We start from the raw sequence: 15,724 nt of genomic DNA on the forward strand, positions 1-15,724 counted from the left end.
GACATCGCACAGCACACGGGCGCTTTTGCGTTTCGCCTCCATCGAAACGCGGTCGCCGAGGTCGGGTTCGAACCCGGGTACTCCGGATCAGTAGCCATGGCAAAAAAATCACAAATTACTATGACACGATTTTCTTTACGCAGCCTCCGGTTATTTCCGGCACGCGGTGCCGACTACTACTACGCCAACGGCTTTTCGACCGAACGAGCTATAAACGCTATCGCGTAAAACACAAAAGCAACAAAGCAAACTGCAAGTTATTTTAAGATTGTTTTGGAAGCGCGTACGTGAATGCATCCAGGGCGTAGCATTGAACAGTCCATCTGCTCGGTCAGGCGCTTTGGCTTCAAGAGCGATGTGCTCTGCACTGAGAGGATGTTATCCAACTATAGACGCGAGTAGAAAATAGTGCTAGACTATATGCGCATCCTCGAAGTTTTTGTGAATTTCACGTATACACAACGCAGGACATTGGACGATCGCATCTCGTGCCTCCGTCTTCTTTACGTGCAACCTGTGCGAGTTTGGCGACCCCCAAAACAAACCGCCCTTTTAAATTCTACTTCTTGGCGCTTAAAGATAATAATAATAATAATTGGTTTTGGGGGGAGAGGAAATGGCGCAGTATCTGTCTCATATATCGTTGGACACCTGAACCGCGCCGTAAGGGAGGGAATAAAGGAGGGAGTGAAAGAAGGCAAGAAGAAAGAGGTGCCGTAGTGGAGGGCTCCGTAATAATTTTGACCACCTGGGGATCTTTAACGTGCACTGACATCGCACAGCACACGGGCGCCTTAGCGTTTTTCCTCCATAAAAACGCAGCCGCCGCGGTCGGGTTCGAACCCGGGAACTCCGGATCAGTAGCCGAGCGCTCTAACCACTGCGCCACCGCGGCGGGTGACGCGCTTAAAGAGCACAGTTTTAATTTACAGAGTTTACTAAAAGAGCACAGTTTTAATTTACAGAGTTTACTATAGTTTTCAGGCATGCTTCTGCCAAGCCCCCATGCCTGTCACGTCTTTCAGGGCAAGCTATCTGAAGCGGACCGCGGAAATTCGATATGATACGGCTGCTTCATGGCACATCATAGCGTGAAATCTAAAATACATTTATCGCATCTACACCCGCCGCGGTGGCTCAGTGGTTAGGGTGCTCGACTACTGATCCGGAGTTCCCGGCTTCGAACCCGACCGCGGCGGCTGCGTTTCGATGGAGGCGAAACGCTAAGACGGCAGTGTGCTGTGCGATGTCAGTGCACGTTAAAGATCCCCAGGTGGTCGAAATTATTCCGGAGCCCTCCACTACGGTACCTCTCTCTTCCTTTTTTCTTTCACTCATTCCTTTACCCCTTCTCTTACGGCGCGGTTCAGGTGTCCAACGATATATGAGACAGATACTGCACCACTTGCTTTCCCCAAAAACCAATTATAATTATTATCATTTACAGATGGCAAATTAGGCAGACATTTGCAGTATCACTGCAGCACGGCAAGTGCACGGTAACTGTGACCAAAAGCAGCAGTCGAGTCATGACGCCACAGGAATCTATCCCAGGAACTATTGATTTCACCAGCCTTCATCCGAATTGAGTTTTTAATGGCTTTGGTGCCTGGGCAACCAGCGCCCAGACGTATGCGAAACCTATACAGTGGATGCGAACAGCGACGCGTGTCTCCACGATCTCTTGCAGCCTCTGATGAGAAAGTGTGGGCGGCAACTGCCGCTACAGTTAAGAGATAGTTGCGCGCTCTATCCTGATCGCTAACAGTCCATGTTCACTTTCACGCACTGTTGAAACTGTAACGTTGGGTGGCGGCCCGGCGAACACATTCGTGCTTTCTTGCGTCCAGCGAATGTCGCAACACGAGAAAACTACGGTGGTAACGAGTATTTAGACCCCTGTATGCTGTTGTACGCTACCCTCAGAGCTTGACCGTGAGCTTAGTAGCTGTAACAAATGTTTCGGATGTCCTAGCTATATGGCTCTATCGTGACCCGCTGTAGCGTCGCCAACAACGACACGGCGTAGGTGGAACGCGCACCGCACAGAATGACTGCTGGCTAAGATATAGTGAGACATTAACTGAGCGAGTCTCCCAAACCTCTTGTACGCCCGACTTGGCTGAATAGATACATGAAAGTGTGCGCGTGGTGTGGGGGCTACGTCACGACGTACCGCGTCACCTGGGGCTGTGAAAAAGGTCCTTTACTGCCCAAGATAACTAGCCCTAGTCTCGAGCAGTGGGCGGTCCTCCTGACTCGCTCCAACCCCAGCCCAAGGCTTATGCTGGTGATGAGGGCCATGGCGACGGCGGAGACCAACAGGATTCTGGACTAGGTAAGACCAACCACTGAAACTCCAAGTCTATGCTTCCCCATCCCTATGTCCTAACTTTTATCTTTCCAAATAAATGTTTTTACTACTACTACTACTGGAGAGGCAGTTAACTCCTTATCAGCTGTGAGTGGCGTAAAGGCCACCGACCGGCCAGAATAACTGATAATTTTACAATATTTGGCACGTATTCAGAGTGCATAATCGCGTTACGTTCGCGCCAACTCGCGGATATACTACACAATGCAAGCACGTGTATTCTCTGCACTCTTGGGGAATTAAGCAACAACCTTCATCATCCTTGCCGTCTTGGAATGCAACAGTACTGTTGTGCAGCCGTCAACGTCAAAGGCCTCTCCGTACAAAGAACACACGACGTCGCCATCCAGAGGCCATCCAGATAAAAAGCAAGCAAGCACTGCACAAAACGCACAACTCAATGCGCACAGCTCAAAGCGAAAAGTCCAAAGCGCAACAAAGGAGCAGTCATATAGCCTCCACTCTAAACACGAATTACCCTATACAGTATTGAGCATCTTTAACACGAAGATTTTTAAAATTTTTCCCGCCTCAACCACTGGCTCATTTGCGGCGAAACTGAGCACAGAGCTTGGGTATTACTACAACTTTCGTCGCGCTTGAAGTTTGAGAACGATGCTTACTTGATTCAGCCGCGAATGATGAAATTCAGTAATCGTCTGCGCCAAATTAGACGAACTGAAATCCACCAGCGACGGGTTGCCGCCGAAGAGGGTGGTGGCCCATCATAGGCTGCGTTCCAATACTCCCAAGTAGACGGCTACTTAGACGTCTAGCCGGACAGCCGCCATCTTGGAACGCGTTCCATTTCTCGGCGAAGCAGTCTCATAAGACTGCTTCGCCGAAGTCCACATCGATGCAGGCTAACTTGCTGTCTAAAGATGGCGGAGCTGATGTACGCGGATGAGCGAGTCGTGCTCTTGCGGGCGTCGGACTGTACACGGAGTATAGGAAAGGAAAAATGTGAGTCATTCCATTATGTTATTTGGTACGCAAACTAGTGGCTAATTAATCTTCGTGGACGTGCGATTCCTAACAGTGAATCACGCAGGAGAAAATCGTGCAGTCGAGAGCTTTGCTACAGCAGCGGACGCTGTAGGTCTATTTACGTGATCCGGCATCTCACGATGTCGGATCTTAATTAGCACCTTGATTTTAGAGAATACTTGTCGCTGTCGTTGGTTTCCTCGACGGGCGTTAAGACGGCTGGCGTGACGGTTAACAAATGTGTTCTTCTGGTGCTGTATTAGTTGCATCAACTAGCTCTTTCGCGTGCATTCTTTTTTATCTCTACACTCACAGAACAAATACACCGGCATGTTGCGAATTGATTTTAGTCTTTGCAGGATTAAAGATCGCTGCTGTATTTAGGTATCTCGCTGTCTCCGAGTGCCACGTACGGCAGACAGCAGGTTTAATGTCACGTATGTGTTTTCCTGTTGCAGTGTATATTAGCCGTATCGCATTTTGCGCATATTGATTACAGTCTCGTATTCTTTCTTATGTTTACAGGACCGTCTGGACGAGCACGTTCGAGGAGCATGTACAGTTTAGCATCAATAATAAAAGAATAATTGCATATCTCTTTAGCGTCGTCTTTGGAGAGCGGCCCCGTCTGCTACAAGTAGACTGACCGATTGGCACATCCACCAGTCCGGTTTACGCGCAAAGTCATTGCAGAAGAAATGTGTAAACTTGTTGAAAACACGTTTTTAATTATCGTTATTGCTCAGTTTGAAAATAGTAGTACAATTGTTCATAAGCTTTAGTTACATTATTATGCCGCGAGGCGGCGCGAGCAGTAGACAAGTTCCAATACATGGACATGTAGACTGCTTCCTAGACGTCACACTAGACGTCTTGTTAGACGTCTAGAGTATTGGAAACGCAGCCAGGATCCGCGCACTTTGCAAGGCTCGACACGGCGCCCTTCGCATCGTGGCGCTTTTTTCTGTAGACATTAGATGGCGCCACCCGCTGCAGTTAGGCAAAAATCCGACGTTGGTGGCTTACGTTTCCTCCACCTCGGCGCAGACGACTACGGGTGTACATCATGCGCGGCTGAACCATATTAAGTAACGTTGTCCAACTCGCTACGATACAAAAAAGTACTGCTGTATTCAAGCTCTCTCCGCAGTTTTACAGCAAAGGATCCAGCGGTTGAGCAGAGAAATTTTCCAAATTGTTCCTCATCAGCACGTACGATACTGTAAAGGAGTAAAAAGGAAGTAAGCTGTCATCTGGCGCTCTCCTTTATTTTATTGACAGAGTATACTTACCAATCCATGGGGTATACCTCTATATCAATCCCTAAACATTCGAAATATACTTATGGTTGGAAACGGAAATGAATTCCCTCTTAAAAACATTGTCTTGTCTATTTCCTGATCTCGAGACCTAAGCTGCCGCCAAATTTAAACATCTCCCATTGCTAACTGTGTCAAGTTACAATGCTTTCCAGTGGGAATATTGCCTCCGTTTAATAATAAAAATAATTGGTTTTTGGGGAAAGGAAATGACGCAGTATTTGTCTCATAAATCGTTGGACACCTGAACCGCGCCGTAAGGGTAGGGATAAAGGAAGGAGTGAAAGAAGAAAGGAAGAGAGAGGCGCCGTAGTGGAGGGCTCCGGAATAATTTCGACCACCTGGGGATCTTTAACGTGCACTGACATCGCACAGCACACGGGCGCCTTGGCGTTTTTCCTCCATAAAAACGCAGCCGCCACGGGCCTCCGTTTCCAAGAGTAAGCATTCCGTTTATTTAGTGAACAAAATCTACTCTGCGACTTGGGCCAGCACGCCCTGCCCGTAAACGGGGAGTGAGCTGGAGAACAGCTTTTTTTCACTTTTGTACTCCCATGTAGGATTTTTCGTGTTTAGAGAGCACGAGCTACCAATATCTTTGCGCACACGTGTGGTGCCCAAGGAAGGCATGCGATAATAATAATAATAATAATAATAATAATAATAATAATAATAATAATAATAATAATAATAATAATAATAATAATAATAATAATAATAATAATAATAACGCCTTTGTTAACACCACAAGCCCCATAGTTTTAGGTGAGATGAAGAAAGAGAAGAAAACAACTTGACGACAGCTGAGGATGCTGCTCCGCCTGGCTCGCATCGCCGGAGTAATGGGCCTTGTACTCATAGCGTGGTACTACAGGGACAAGGCCGCGGCCACGCTCCTTCGTATTGGCTTCAGCAACGGGACACAGCCACCCTCTCTGGCCACCTGCAGTAACAGCGGTGACAGTGCGCACTGCGAGGTCCCCGCCGTGGGCAACACGAGCCTTCTGGGTAAGCTCCACAAGTATAGAAATACGTGCTCCCTCACAGTTTCTTGGGCTTCGGCATGCAGTGAAGATCATTTTGTCCAATCGACTACTAACACTGGATCCAGCTTCGTCAAAGCATTACAGAGTAATCATACGCACCTAGTTTATCTCATCTGCTGAAGGCACTAATACGATAGCATTTAGGTTGTCTCCCAAGAACTGCAGGCTTCTCTGTAACCAAATTCCGGGTTGGTCGAGAGAGGTCACATAATCTTGTGTCTTCGTCACAATCTATCCACAGGATTGTGAGCAAACTGTCCGTCGTTGCCTAATTCAATGCAGTTTCCACGGCCCACTGTGACGCTCCACGTGAACTCACGGGAACTCGGCAAGAGCAACCTGTGTCTCACTATCCCCATCGGTGGCTGTGTTTGAAAAAGCCACCTGTCAGGGCAGTGCCGCATCACTTAACCGCTCCACCGCTGCACCAGAAGTGGTATGGGGACTCGTAGCAATCTATGAATGCGATTGAAAAGGTCTTGACGTCATCGACACCTCGTGACCACCAGTGCACCGATGGTAGGGTACCGCCAAATTTGAAAATCCGAGCGCCCCGAAATCTGTTTTAAAATATACTTAATGTTTTATAGCGAAGGGACGTTCGGTGTTTGTCTCGAACACAAAAATTTGCGTGGAAGTAATCTGAAACGCTCAGGTTACCCTTATTCCATGCTTCCTTTCTCCTGGCTTTGCCAGAGAGGATACAGGTCCGACTAGCGACACTGCAGAGCCGAGTGGTGCATGCCCTGGCCACCATTGACCCGCAGCAATGGCTGGAAGAATACGTGCGTGACCTACAGTCCACTGATTGGGTCCAGGAAGCTTGCTCTTCTCAGATCTTCCTGCTGCTCGTGCCGATGCTGCTCAGCTTAATCTTTAGAAGGTAAGGCGGTTTGAGCAGAGACCTGGGAAAGTGTCGAGCGACCCTGCAATTCACTTACGCTTTTCACATCTTAGAAGTTGCTCTCGAGACGAGACAGTGATCAGTGCCCTCGTTGATCCATTAGCCGCAGTTTCGTGAATGCGGCAGAAGTCGAGTCTAGTCCCCATTTTTTTTTTAGAGAAAGAGCGGATTTTGAGAAGCTAAGGCGAATATTTTGACTCGTCCTTCACTGTCTTCTTAGACGTCTTTGCCGTTAGTCGAATTTTGTCGCATTCATTAAACGCGGCTATTTTGAGTCCGGTTCTGGCCATTGTTCTTGTAAGGTGGTGATTATGGTTTGATTGGATTTTTTGGCCAGCTTCGCCAAAAAGCACCATCGATAGGTAGTTCGGTATCCACCTAGCAAGGTCACACTCCTTTTTCCGAGCATTTCCCCTCAGTGAAGTCCAGAATAGAAAAACCGATGGGTACCTGGCGGGACCGGGGACCGAATCTCGCACCTCCCACATACGATGTCAAACAACCGGCCCACGGTGCAGTAGATGATTTTTTGGAGACATATCGCTGACGGCGTTTAGCAGTGCAATGCAAATGGCCACTATCGGGATCTGCAGATGTTCCTTCGTGGTTAAAAAAGCACGAACCAGACGGAACACATGATCGTTGTCTGCGAACTGAAGCTGCAGAGTTCAGCCATGAGTGAAAGGTTACTGAACGACGACGATGCTTCACTTCTCAACAGAAACTACAGAGAAGGTTTACTACATTCGAATTGGTACGAAAGCATGGATTTGTACTGCGCAGAAGACGACAATGAGCGGGCAGTGCCGCCGGATGGAGCCCGTGCGCTAATCCAGCTGCGAGCAAACAACAGAACAGACAATGGATGATTTTGTTCGGGGTTGCTAACCTTTTTTATCCTTTTATTGGTCCTCTCCAGATAATATAAAGACAACATAACAGAAAGAGAGAAGGAGCCTGAACCAGCAACGCTTTGGCAGGCTCAACGCTACTTAAATAAAAATATATTAAAAAGACAAATGATAAAGATAAATGAAAATGAGCTAAATGTCCAAAAGAGAAAAAAATCATTTAAATAGAAAAGCAATGTAGCAAAAAACAAAACAAAACTAAAATCAATAGGAAACCAAAGACACAGCACAAAGTCACAGTCACAGGTAGACAGTCAAAGCACAGAGTGCATGCCCATCAAATTAGTGCTTACGCATTAATAAGCCACAGCACGTGAGTTCAGGTGTGCGTGCGTGCATGCGCAGGCACCAGGTGGACGAAACTTCGTATTTTCTTGACATGTGATAGGCCGAAGACGTGTACCTTTCGTCAAAAAAGAAGCTGCGCAGTAATTCAGGTACTTCTGTATTTTGAAAAGTATTCGTTGCAACACATCAATAATATTCTCACAGTGCCAAGTTTAAGAAACTCTGTGCACGTTTCTGAATTCGACAGAAATAAAACGAGGAGCTGCGCTCGCTATACTCTGAGCAGGCTACATTCTTCTGCAAAACGACACATTTATTTACTTCAAAAATATCATGTCATTGTTTGGTATTGCGCGCATTCTGAATTCACTAAAGAATTTTTGGAGGCTGCCTAGAAGGAGCCATGCTTCATCAGATGAATCCACGCTTTCAGGGCAACACAGGGCTAACCAAAAAACAGTTGGGCCTCGTTATAGCAAACTAAAAAAAGTGCACGTACGTGACCTTTACTGAAATTGTCATACTAATAGGCTTGCCTGCCATCTAGACTGTGGGCAACCTAGCTAGCACTGAGTATAGCGCCGATGTTTTGAGGGAACCTTCAACATCCGCACCGAGCGCCTCAGACGCGGACTGATATATGTACACAAACAGAATGTATGTCCCGCCAACGCATGCGTGTTCTCTCCCCGCCTATAGAACAGCTATTGGAGAAATGATGTGTACAGGAGAAACCTATTCAGAATATTTAGTCCCGCTCTTTACGTGCCCAAGCCGAATTGGGCTGCTGTGCAACCGGACAAGCGGAGGTGATTCCCGCGCGAATTCCGTTTTGGATTACTTCTCCGCCTAACGCATTGTCACGTTTGCCATAACACTTCACTGCATGACAGCAATGTCGTGTGAAGAATCAGTACGTCAAACATAAGACTAACAAAAACAAATCATTTCAAAATGGCCATCAGGTGCTTCTAAAACAAGGTATATTAGCTTCTTTTTAGTTTATTTCACGCCGCCGAGAAAGGTACACAATGTGCTCAAAGCTACGTCGGAGTCTCACTATTTGATGTTAATTTGCACTCGATGCGCCTGCTTCGATTACGGCCGCATTCTTGTCACCGGAAACTGTCTTGCGCTTTCGGTTCCCTTTGTACCTGTGAAGCCAGCGCAGAAACGTCGATATCCTCAAGCACACCAAACGTACACTGCCAAATGGTCAAACATGCGAGCACAGTGCGACAACGTACACTGTACTGCACACTCCGCGTGACAAGCCCAGCGCGCTCACAGTCGCCCGTGTACATCGAGAAGGTTGGAGACATGGGAAGCAGCGAAGCCGGCCTCGCGTACCACTTGCATGACGTTGATCAGCGGCCAATGTACCCGTGTATCCGAGTTTCGGCGAAGGTGGATACGCCGGTGTCTAACTTTCTTGCGCCGGAGCCACCAAATTATCCGGAGAAATGAACCACGCGGGCCCCGCTAGAGGCGGGAAAAGCCCTCTGCGCGTTGTGTGTACTCCTCGATAGAGCGAGTTGTGCGGTAATTTGCTATGAGAGCTTCCAGAAAGAAAAAAAGGCCATTCCTTCATTATACACATTATTTCGATATAAATCGTTTCTTTATAGCGATGTTTCACTGTACGGGGTTAGCGCTTAGCGATGTTCTCGTGGTGGGTGAGCAATCACAGCGCCACTTAACTGCATGCAGCTTTATTCCAACTTTACGCCCTTTACAAACTCGGTTTCATCACAACCTCGTTGGCAGGTGGCGCTGCGGTGGCTCCGGCCAACGTGGCCAGCGGGAGAACGGCACCAGGGTTGCCAACTCACCACCACGCTGCCTGTCTCGCCACACTACTACCGCCGATAGAGAGCCACGCTTCGCACTTGCCCGCCACCGCCGACCAATCACGTACGGACGCCAGCACGACGACGACCACTGTTTTCTTAGCCGTAAGACAGTTTTAAACAGAGCTCTTAATTGAATCACACCGGCTACCAAACTCCGTTTCCGAGCCTAGCTGTTGCCTTTGACCACTTAGCGGAGCAAAACAGACGGTGGTTCCCCCTATGAGCTGGGCTACCAGCTATCTGAAATGTCCTCCAACTTGTTTCTGTATTACCTTCGTGGTTTGAGCAGCGTTATACTGTCGTCTCAATACCACAGGTGGCGTGACAGTCTGCTAACCTTGTAGTTTTGGCCCAGTCAATGTACCACGTTCCGATCCACGGCTTGAGGACATTTCACAACTCATAGGTGCAAAAAAATAAATGGTTTTTGAGGAAAGGAAATGGCGCAGTGTCTCACATCTTGGTGGACACCCGAACCGCGCAGTAAGGGAATGGAGGAAGATGGGAGTGAAAGAAGAAAGAGGTGCCGTAGTGGAGGGCTCCGGAATAATTTCGACCGCCTGGGGAAGGTCTCTGGTCTTGATGTGCACTCATGCACGCTAGAGTAAGATACTTGTAGGTTGCCTTGATTCATCTGAAGTGCTGAAAATGTTTCCAGGAAACGAAATCAGCACCGACTCGATTTGAAAAGCCCTTGAGTAATGGGATCAGCTCTTAGCAGCACAGGTCTATACTAATACGAGATGTCTCCACGAGCGATGGGCAACGCTGTACAGTCAATACCTTCAGTTAAAAAAGGCGTATCCTTTCAAGCAGAAAAAAAATCTTTTCAAAACGCAGAAAAAGCAAGACGCTCACTGCTCAGGTAACGGGTACCGATTCAGCAAGTACTTTAATAAATGTTATGGTATGGCAACGGACTTCGTCAAAAGTTTAAAGCCCAAGAGGCGTACTTCTGGGCCATTCCGTGTGGCTCGTTAAGCACCGAACATCTGAAGATTAGAGGAAGTTTCGTTCCCAGCGCTCTGAAAGTTAGGAATGCCGCAGACGCGTGAAAGGACTCGCCATAAACCGCTTATATGCAAATCCCTTCGGCTCTACTTCTGATAAAGGGCGTACCTTAAGTAAAAGGCACCATGGTGGGCGAAAGTAAGCACTGGCTGCGTGTGGCCCGGGGAACGACGGGAGCGTCACGGAATCGCGACGAGTGATGTGTGTGACGGATGCGGTGCAGTGGAAACACTAGAACACCTGCTCCTTCACTGTGCCGCGTTCGCCGATGCTCGTCGCGATATGCTCGCGGCCTATAGGGCGCAGGGCATACTATACCAGACTCCATCGAGACGCTTTTCTGGCAGCAGGGCAGTGCGCGCACTCGTGAGCGAACTTTGGTGAGCCTCTCTGCATTCCTCGAACACACGGGCTTGACGTCCCGTCTGTTCTGCGCGCCCGGTATAGTTACACGCAGTGACCGAACGCTCCGCGAGTTCTACCTTGAACGATTAACAACTGGACGCCCCACTCCAGTTGTAGCCAACACAGTGCTGTGTGCGTATGTTTTTATTGCTGCATCATCAACTAACCACGCGCACAACCTGTGCATATTTCTTTTTGTATAAATAATCTGTGTATATTACCTCTCCCCCTATCCTCTCTTCCTGTCCCCTCACCTCTTTCATTTCTTTTCTCCATTCTGCCTGCTATTCTTTATTTCCGCTGCCCCAGCTCAGGTGCTTCAGTATCGATGGCAGATTCCGGGGCTAGCAAAAATCTTTTCCTTCCTTTTTACTATTATTTTAATAAAACCACTTAATTCTACTACTACTACTCCCTTCAAGTTCCGACTCGTGCTACTCTGCGTGGAGCACTAGCTGACAAAGCACTTCTGGTGTCGAGACTGACGTTCTGGGCCTGTCTCAGCACCAGGGGCCGTATTCTACAAGCGCTCTGTTTTAAAATGCCCATTTCGCGTCTTTCTGGTCTCTGTAATTGGTCACTCAGATATACCAGCGGCTTTCAGACGTCCGTGGAAAGCGGCCTGGCCATTGGGCGGAAGGCGACCGGTCCTCACCGTTGGCTGCATATCGCAGCCATTGGCTGCCAGTTGTCAGGTCCGGTCGCCTGCTGTTGTCAGAGCACTGAGATACGGCTCACCATTGGCTGCATATCGCAGTCAATTCAGGCCAATGATAAGGTCCGGTCACCGACTACCGAATGGCAGGGTCGCATTCCAAAGGCGCTTGAAAGCCGCGAGTATATCTGAGTGACCAATGACAGAGGAGCAGACGGACATGAAATGGCTAGTATAAAATGAACAGCTTATGGAATCCAGAAGTGCTTTGACAGGTGGCGCCCCTAGGCAGAGTGGCACGGGTCGGAACTTAGAAGGAAGGGGGGGGGGGCTCTCTCTTACTTTTGCTCAGGATAGTACATACCAGAGGTACAGTAAAGTAAAGGGTACATTAAAGTGCGTAACATAATTTCATGGTTGATTTTGCAGCATCAAAAAAGAAAATACGAAAAAAGATGAAGAATTCAGGAAGGGAACAAGAATAAGTGGGAGTGCATTTCATGAACACTGCTTATTCATGAAAAGCAGCTTACCACAGGAGTTAAAATAGAGCGGAGGACACAGCACCCATTAACGGGACGGAAAACATTGAGTACCGTGCGCTAAGAAACATGAAGACAGTAGCCCGAACAGGGGAATAGGCCAGTTGATGACATATCCTGGAGCCGCAAATTATAGTGACGGAATGGACTTCGGCAGGGCACGTAATGTGCACAGCATGTAACCAGCAGCAATTAGTTGTGTCGGAATGAAAAGAAGGAAACAAACACGTAGGCGGCAGAGGCTGGCCTAGGTATTCAGTTGGCAAGATTGCTGAAGTGGGTTGTCAACAGATGGCGCAAGGCAGCTGTATTGTCTAATCCCTGCGAGAAGCCTGTCCTGATGAGGACTTGCAACCAGGTTTCACATGGGTGACGTGCACATGGCACAAGAGCTTCGTGGCGCAGTCTCATTTATTCTTGTCTTTATTTTGCTTTCAATTTCTTAACAATGCGCAGCACCACACACACCTCGCACTGGTACCGTGGCAAGCGCAGTTCACGCCGATTCCTCGCCATTTGCCACAGCGGGGCTGCTGGATGAACTCCAAGCTGCAGGTGGGAATCAGAATAAAGACGCTATTTTGCTGCCCCATCGCGCAGCTATTGGACAACTATTGCAAAATAATCGTATTAAAGTACACCCCGGAAATAGTGCCTGCAACGCTCCTAAGACCTTTTTGGGAATTGACTTCTGGCGGTCCTGCAAAGACGTCAAACACTCTGAACATTCAATGAAGGGCACATAAGCTGCTTCCTTGGCGAAGAACAATATTCTGGGGCTCGAAAATACCACCCTGGAATAAACACGCCAGCAAAGCTTCTTCTCGTTTAGGATACCAACCTACAGAAAGGCGTGTCGGTACTCGACCACAAAGCCGTACGTGTGCTACAACTCCTTGCTATGCATGCACATACCAATCTGTGCTTGCATTATCTTTACCTTCCCAGAGGAGGGGTGCTAGACAGTGCACTGAATGAACCTTTGACATTGCCTTTCACACAGCCGAGGAAGCTGCTGTCCGTCTCATGAAGAGCCGACTGGCCACCGCCAAAATGATCTGAACAGACAGGACAAACATTTTATCTAAAAAAGATGGCCCACGGCCGGCTTGTGAAAAGGAGGGATGTGGAAAAGGGTTATAATTCGTGGAAGTAAGTCGTTTTAGTGTAGTTTTGAGAGAAATAAGTTTGATTCTGCTGCCGTTCTTGGGAGAAGCGCAGCTGTCGTAAGTGATGATTGCATCATCCTGCAAGTAACGGTATCTGTGTCGTCGGTTGTCCCGGACATCACCAGGGGAAATGTTCGACGTTTGTAGGTGTTCTGAGATAAAATCCCAGGCTCTCGAGTGTGCTGAACGATGCCCTTACCTCCTCTCCCTCGCAGCCAAAGAGAAGAGGAGGCTGGACGCCGTCAGAGTCATCCAGCGCTGGGCCCGCTCAACTTTCCAGGGCTGGCTGCTGGAACGCGCATCTCGCTCAAGGTTCTCAACCCGACGACCGAGAGGTCAACTAAGGCGGGCTCAGGACAGAGACGACGGCACCATGTACGCTACCGTCGTCGACTACAGCGACTTCTCTGAGGCCGGACTCTCCCGCGATGGCAAAGCTCCTTCGAGCAAGGCCCTGCTGCAGATACCAGAAGTAGCCCCGGACGGGGGGCTTGATAAAGGTATCGACGGTGGCATGCGCAGGTCTGCAGTACGGCGCTGGGAGGCACCGGCACCCTCCACTGCCGTGTGCCCGCTTTCCTCCACGGTCTTCGGCAAACTTCGCTCAGCGGGCGCCACGCTCAAAGTTCAAAACGCACAAGGGAGGCCTTCCCGCTCTGGACCAGCCATGGGCCAGCAGTGGGGGTTCCGGCTCCCGCACGGATCTAACGCTGCTGAGAAGAAACAAAACAATAAAAATTGATTGTATGGTGCTTCATGTTCAGGTTCACCGTTATACTTCAAGAGTATAAAAATTGGCAGTGGCTCTTTAGCTCGGATATGCGTAGCGAAAGCTAAGGCACAGCTTGGTTAGCTTTGGCTAACCTTGATTGCAAGTCCAGGTTAGTCTGGGTGTGAGGCTAGTTGTTGTCACGTGGTTGTTCACGTGACCAGTCACGTGTTTGGTCACGTGGTGTGGTGCGACCACGGTGAAAATGCGAGCGCGGCGAAACCGCGAATTCGTGGCCGATGTAGCTTTCGCTACAAAACTTTAGAGCATTTATGCAAAAGAGTTAGTCTCGATGTGTGGTACAGCAGTGACACATCTTAGTGTGCAACTTGTCCACTCCAAACTCCGGACATGATGTTCGATTAAGGAGAAGGGGGGGGGGGGTGCTAACATAAGGCTCGACATGACTTCTCACTATGTCATCTACTGTTAAAGCTAACATTCATAATTTCTAGGTCAAAGCTGTTCTACTACCCGCACGCGAAGTTTCGTTAACAGAACGTCAAGAGCAGAGGAAAGCCGCCGAGTAATAGATCGTTACGAGTAAAAATGCGTTTCCTCCGAACCGCTGTCTTCACGTATAGGTACCTTAATGTTCGTTACAGCGCAAAACGCTACACCCAAAACACAGATTTGAAACCGGCGAAGTGCCGGCGTGTCTCAGCTCCCTTTGTATCCTCCCCTGCAGCTTTCTCGGGTGTAGACTGTTTATCATGGGTAACTAACTAGCCTGCACCCTTATCTACAAATCGCTGCAACGTGACAAACCGAAGCTAACATCATGCGCCTATCGAAGCACTCACCCAGTCTACCAAATTCCACAGAACCTCGAACTATTCCGGAACACACCGAAAGCTTTTTTTTCATTTTTTTTCAATTGGACGAGAACATCTTCGAGGGAAATCCGCCTGGTTGGATTTTGAAACAAAGGTCGAGAAATGCTGACACCAGCCGCTAATTTGCTTTTAAACCCAACGTTCCGGGACCAACTCAACTTGGCGCCTCTTGAACGGATTAGGCTCTGTGGCCAAGACGTTCCCCTCTTCGAAGGCGATTCTGCGTTTGGCGTGTTCGCAGTGCTCGGCGAGGGGGTTGCCTTCCGAACTCACTGGCCGGACGTCATTCTAATAATAATAATAATTGGTTTTTTTGGGGAAAGGAAATGGCGCAGTATCTGTCTCATATATCGTTGGACACCTGAACCGCACCGTAAGGGATAAAGGAGGGAGTGAAAGAAGAAAGGAAGAAGAGGTGCCGTAGTGGAGGGCTCCGGGATAATTTCGACCACCTGGGGATCTTTAACGTGCACTGACATCGCACAGCACACGGGCGCCTTAGCGTTTTTCCCCCATAAAAACGCAGCCGCCGCGGTCGGGTTCGAACCCGGGAACTCCGGATCAGCTGTCAAGCGCCCTAACCACTGAGCCACCGCGGCGGGTCAATTCTTGTGTTGCCCGATTCGTTGATCGAGGTTTTTTCTATATGTTTAAC

The 15,724-nt window shown here is 48.7% G+C and overlaps 2 protein-coding genes across 2 annotated transcripts; both read left to right on the forward strand.

Moving 5' to 3' along the window:
* The first annotated feature begins 5,469 nt into the window (after positions 1-5,469).
* Positions 5,470-11,945, forward strand: LOC144108052 (uncharacterized). The gene is made up of 4 exons (XM_077641333.1): positions 5,470-5,688; positions 6,423-6,609; positions 9,597-9,784; positions 11,773-11,945. Exons 1-4 carry the CDS (start codon positions 5,490-5,492, stop codon positions 11,943-11,945), a joined length of 747 nt encoding a protein of 248 aa, XP_077497459.1. The 5' UTR covers positions 5,470-5,489.
* A 799-nt stretch (positions 11,946-12,744) lies between these two features.
* LOC144106997 (uncharacterized) lies at positions 12,745-14,208 on the forward strand. The gene is made up of 2 exons (XM_077639972.1): positions 12,745-12,850; positions 13,680-14,208. Exon 2 carries the CDS (start codon positions 13,838-13,840, stop codon positions 14,204-14,206), a length of 369 nt encoding a protein of 122 aa, XP_077496098.1. The 5' UTR covers positions 12,745-12,850; positions 13,680-13,837; the 3' UTR covers positions 14,207-14,208.
* Positions 14,209-15,724: the final 1,516 nt, after the last annotated feature.

The sequence above is a fragment of the Amblyomma americanum genome, chromosome 10 (assembly GCF_052857255.1).
Source record: "Amblyomma americanum isolate KBUSLIRL-KWMA chromosome 10, ASM5285725v1, whole genome shotgun sequence".
In the NCBI taxonomy this organism is placed as follows: Eukaryota; Metazoa; Arthropoda; class Arachnida; order Ixodida; family Ixodidae; genus Amblyomma; species Amblyomma americanum.

Excerpts from the sequence above, each read along its gene's own strand:
- LOC144108052 (XM_077641333.1), top strand. The coding sequence starts at position 5,490 with ATGCTGCTCCGCCTGGCTCGCATCGCCGGAGTAATGGGCCTTGTACTC. Across the intron at positions 5,689-6,422 it reads GGGCAACACGAGCCTTCTGG|AGAGGATACAGGTCCGACTA; the intron begins GTAAGCTCCACA and ends TGGCTTTGCCAG. Across the intron at positions 9,785-11,772 it reads CGACCACTGTTTTCTTAGCC|CCATTGGCTGCCAGTTGTCA; the intron begins GTAAGACAGTTT and ends TGCATATCGCAG.
- LOC144106997 (XM_077639972.1), top strand. The coding sequence starts at position 13,838 with ATGTACGCTACCGTCGTCGACTACAGCGACTTCTCTGAGGCCGGACTC.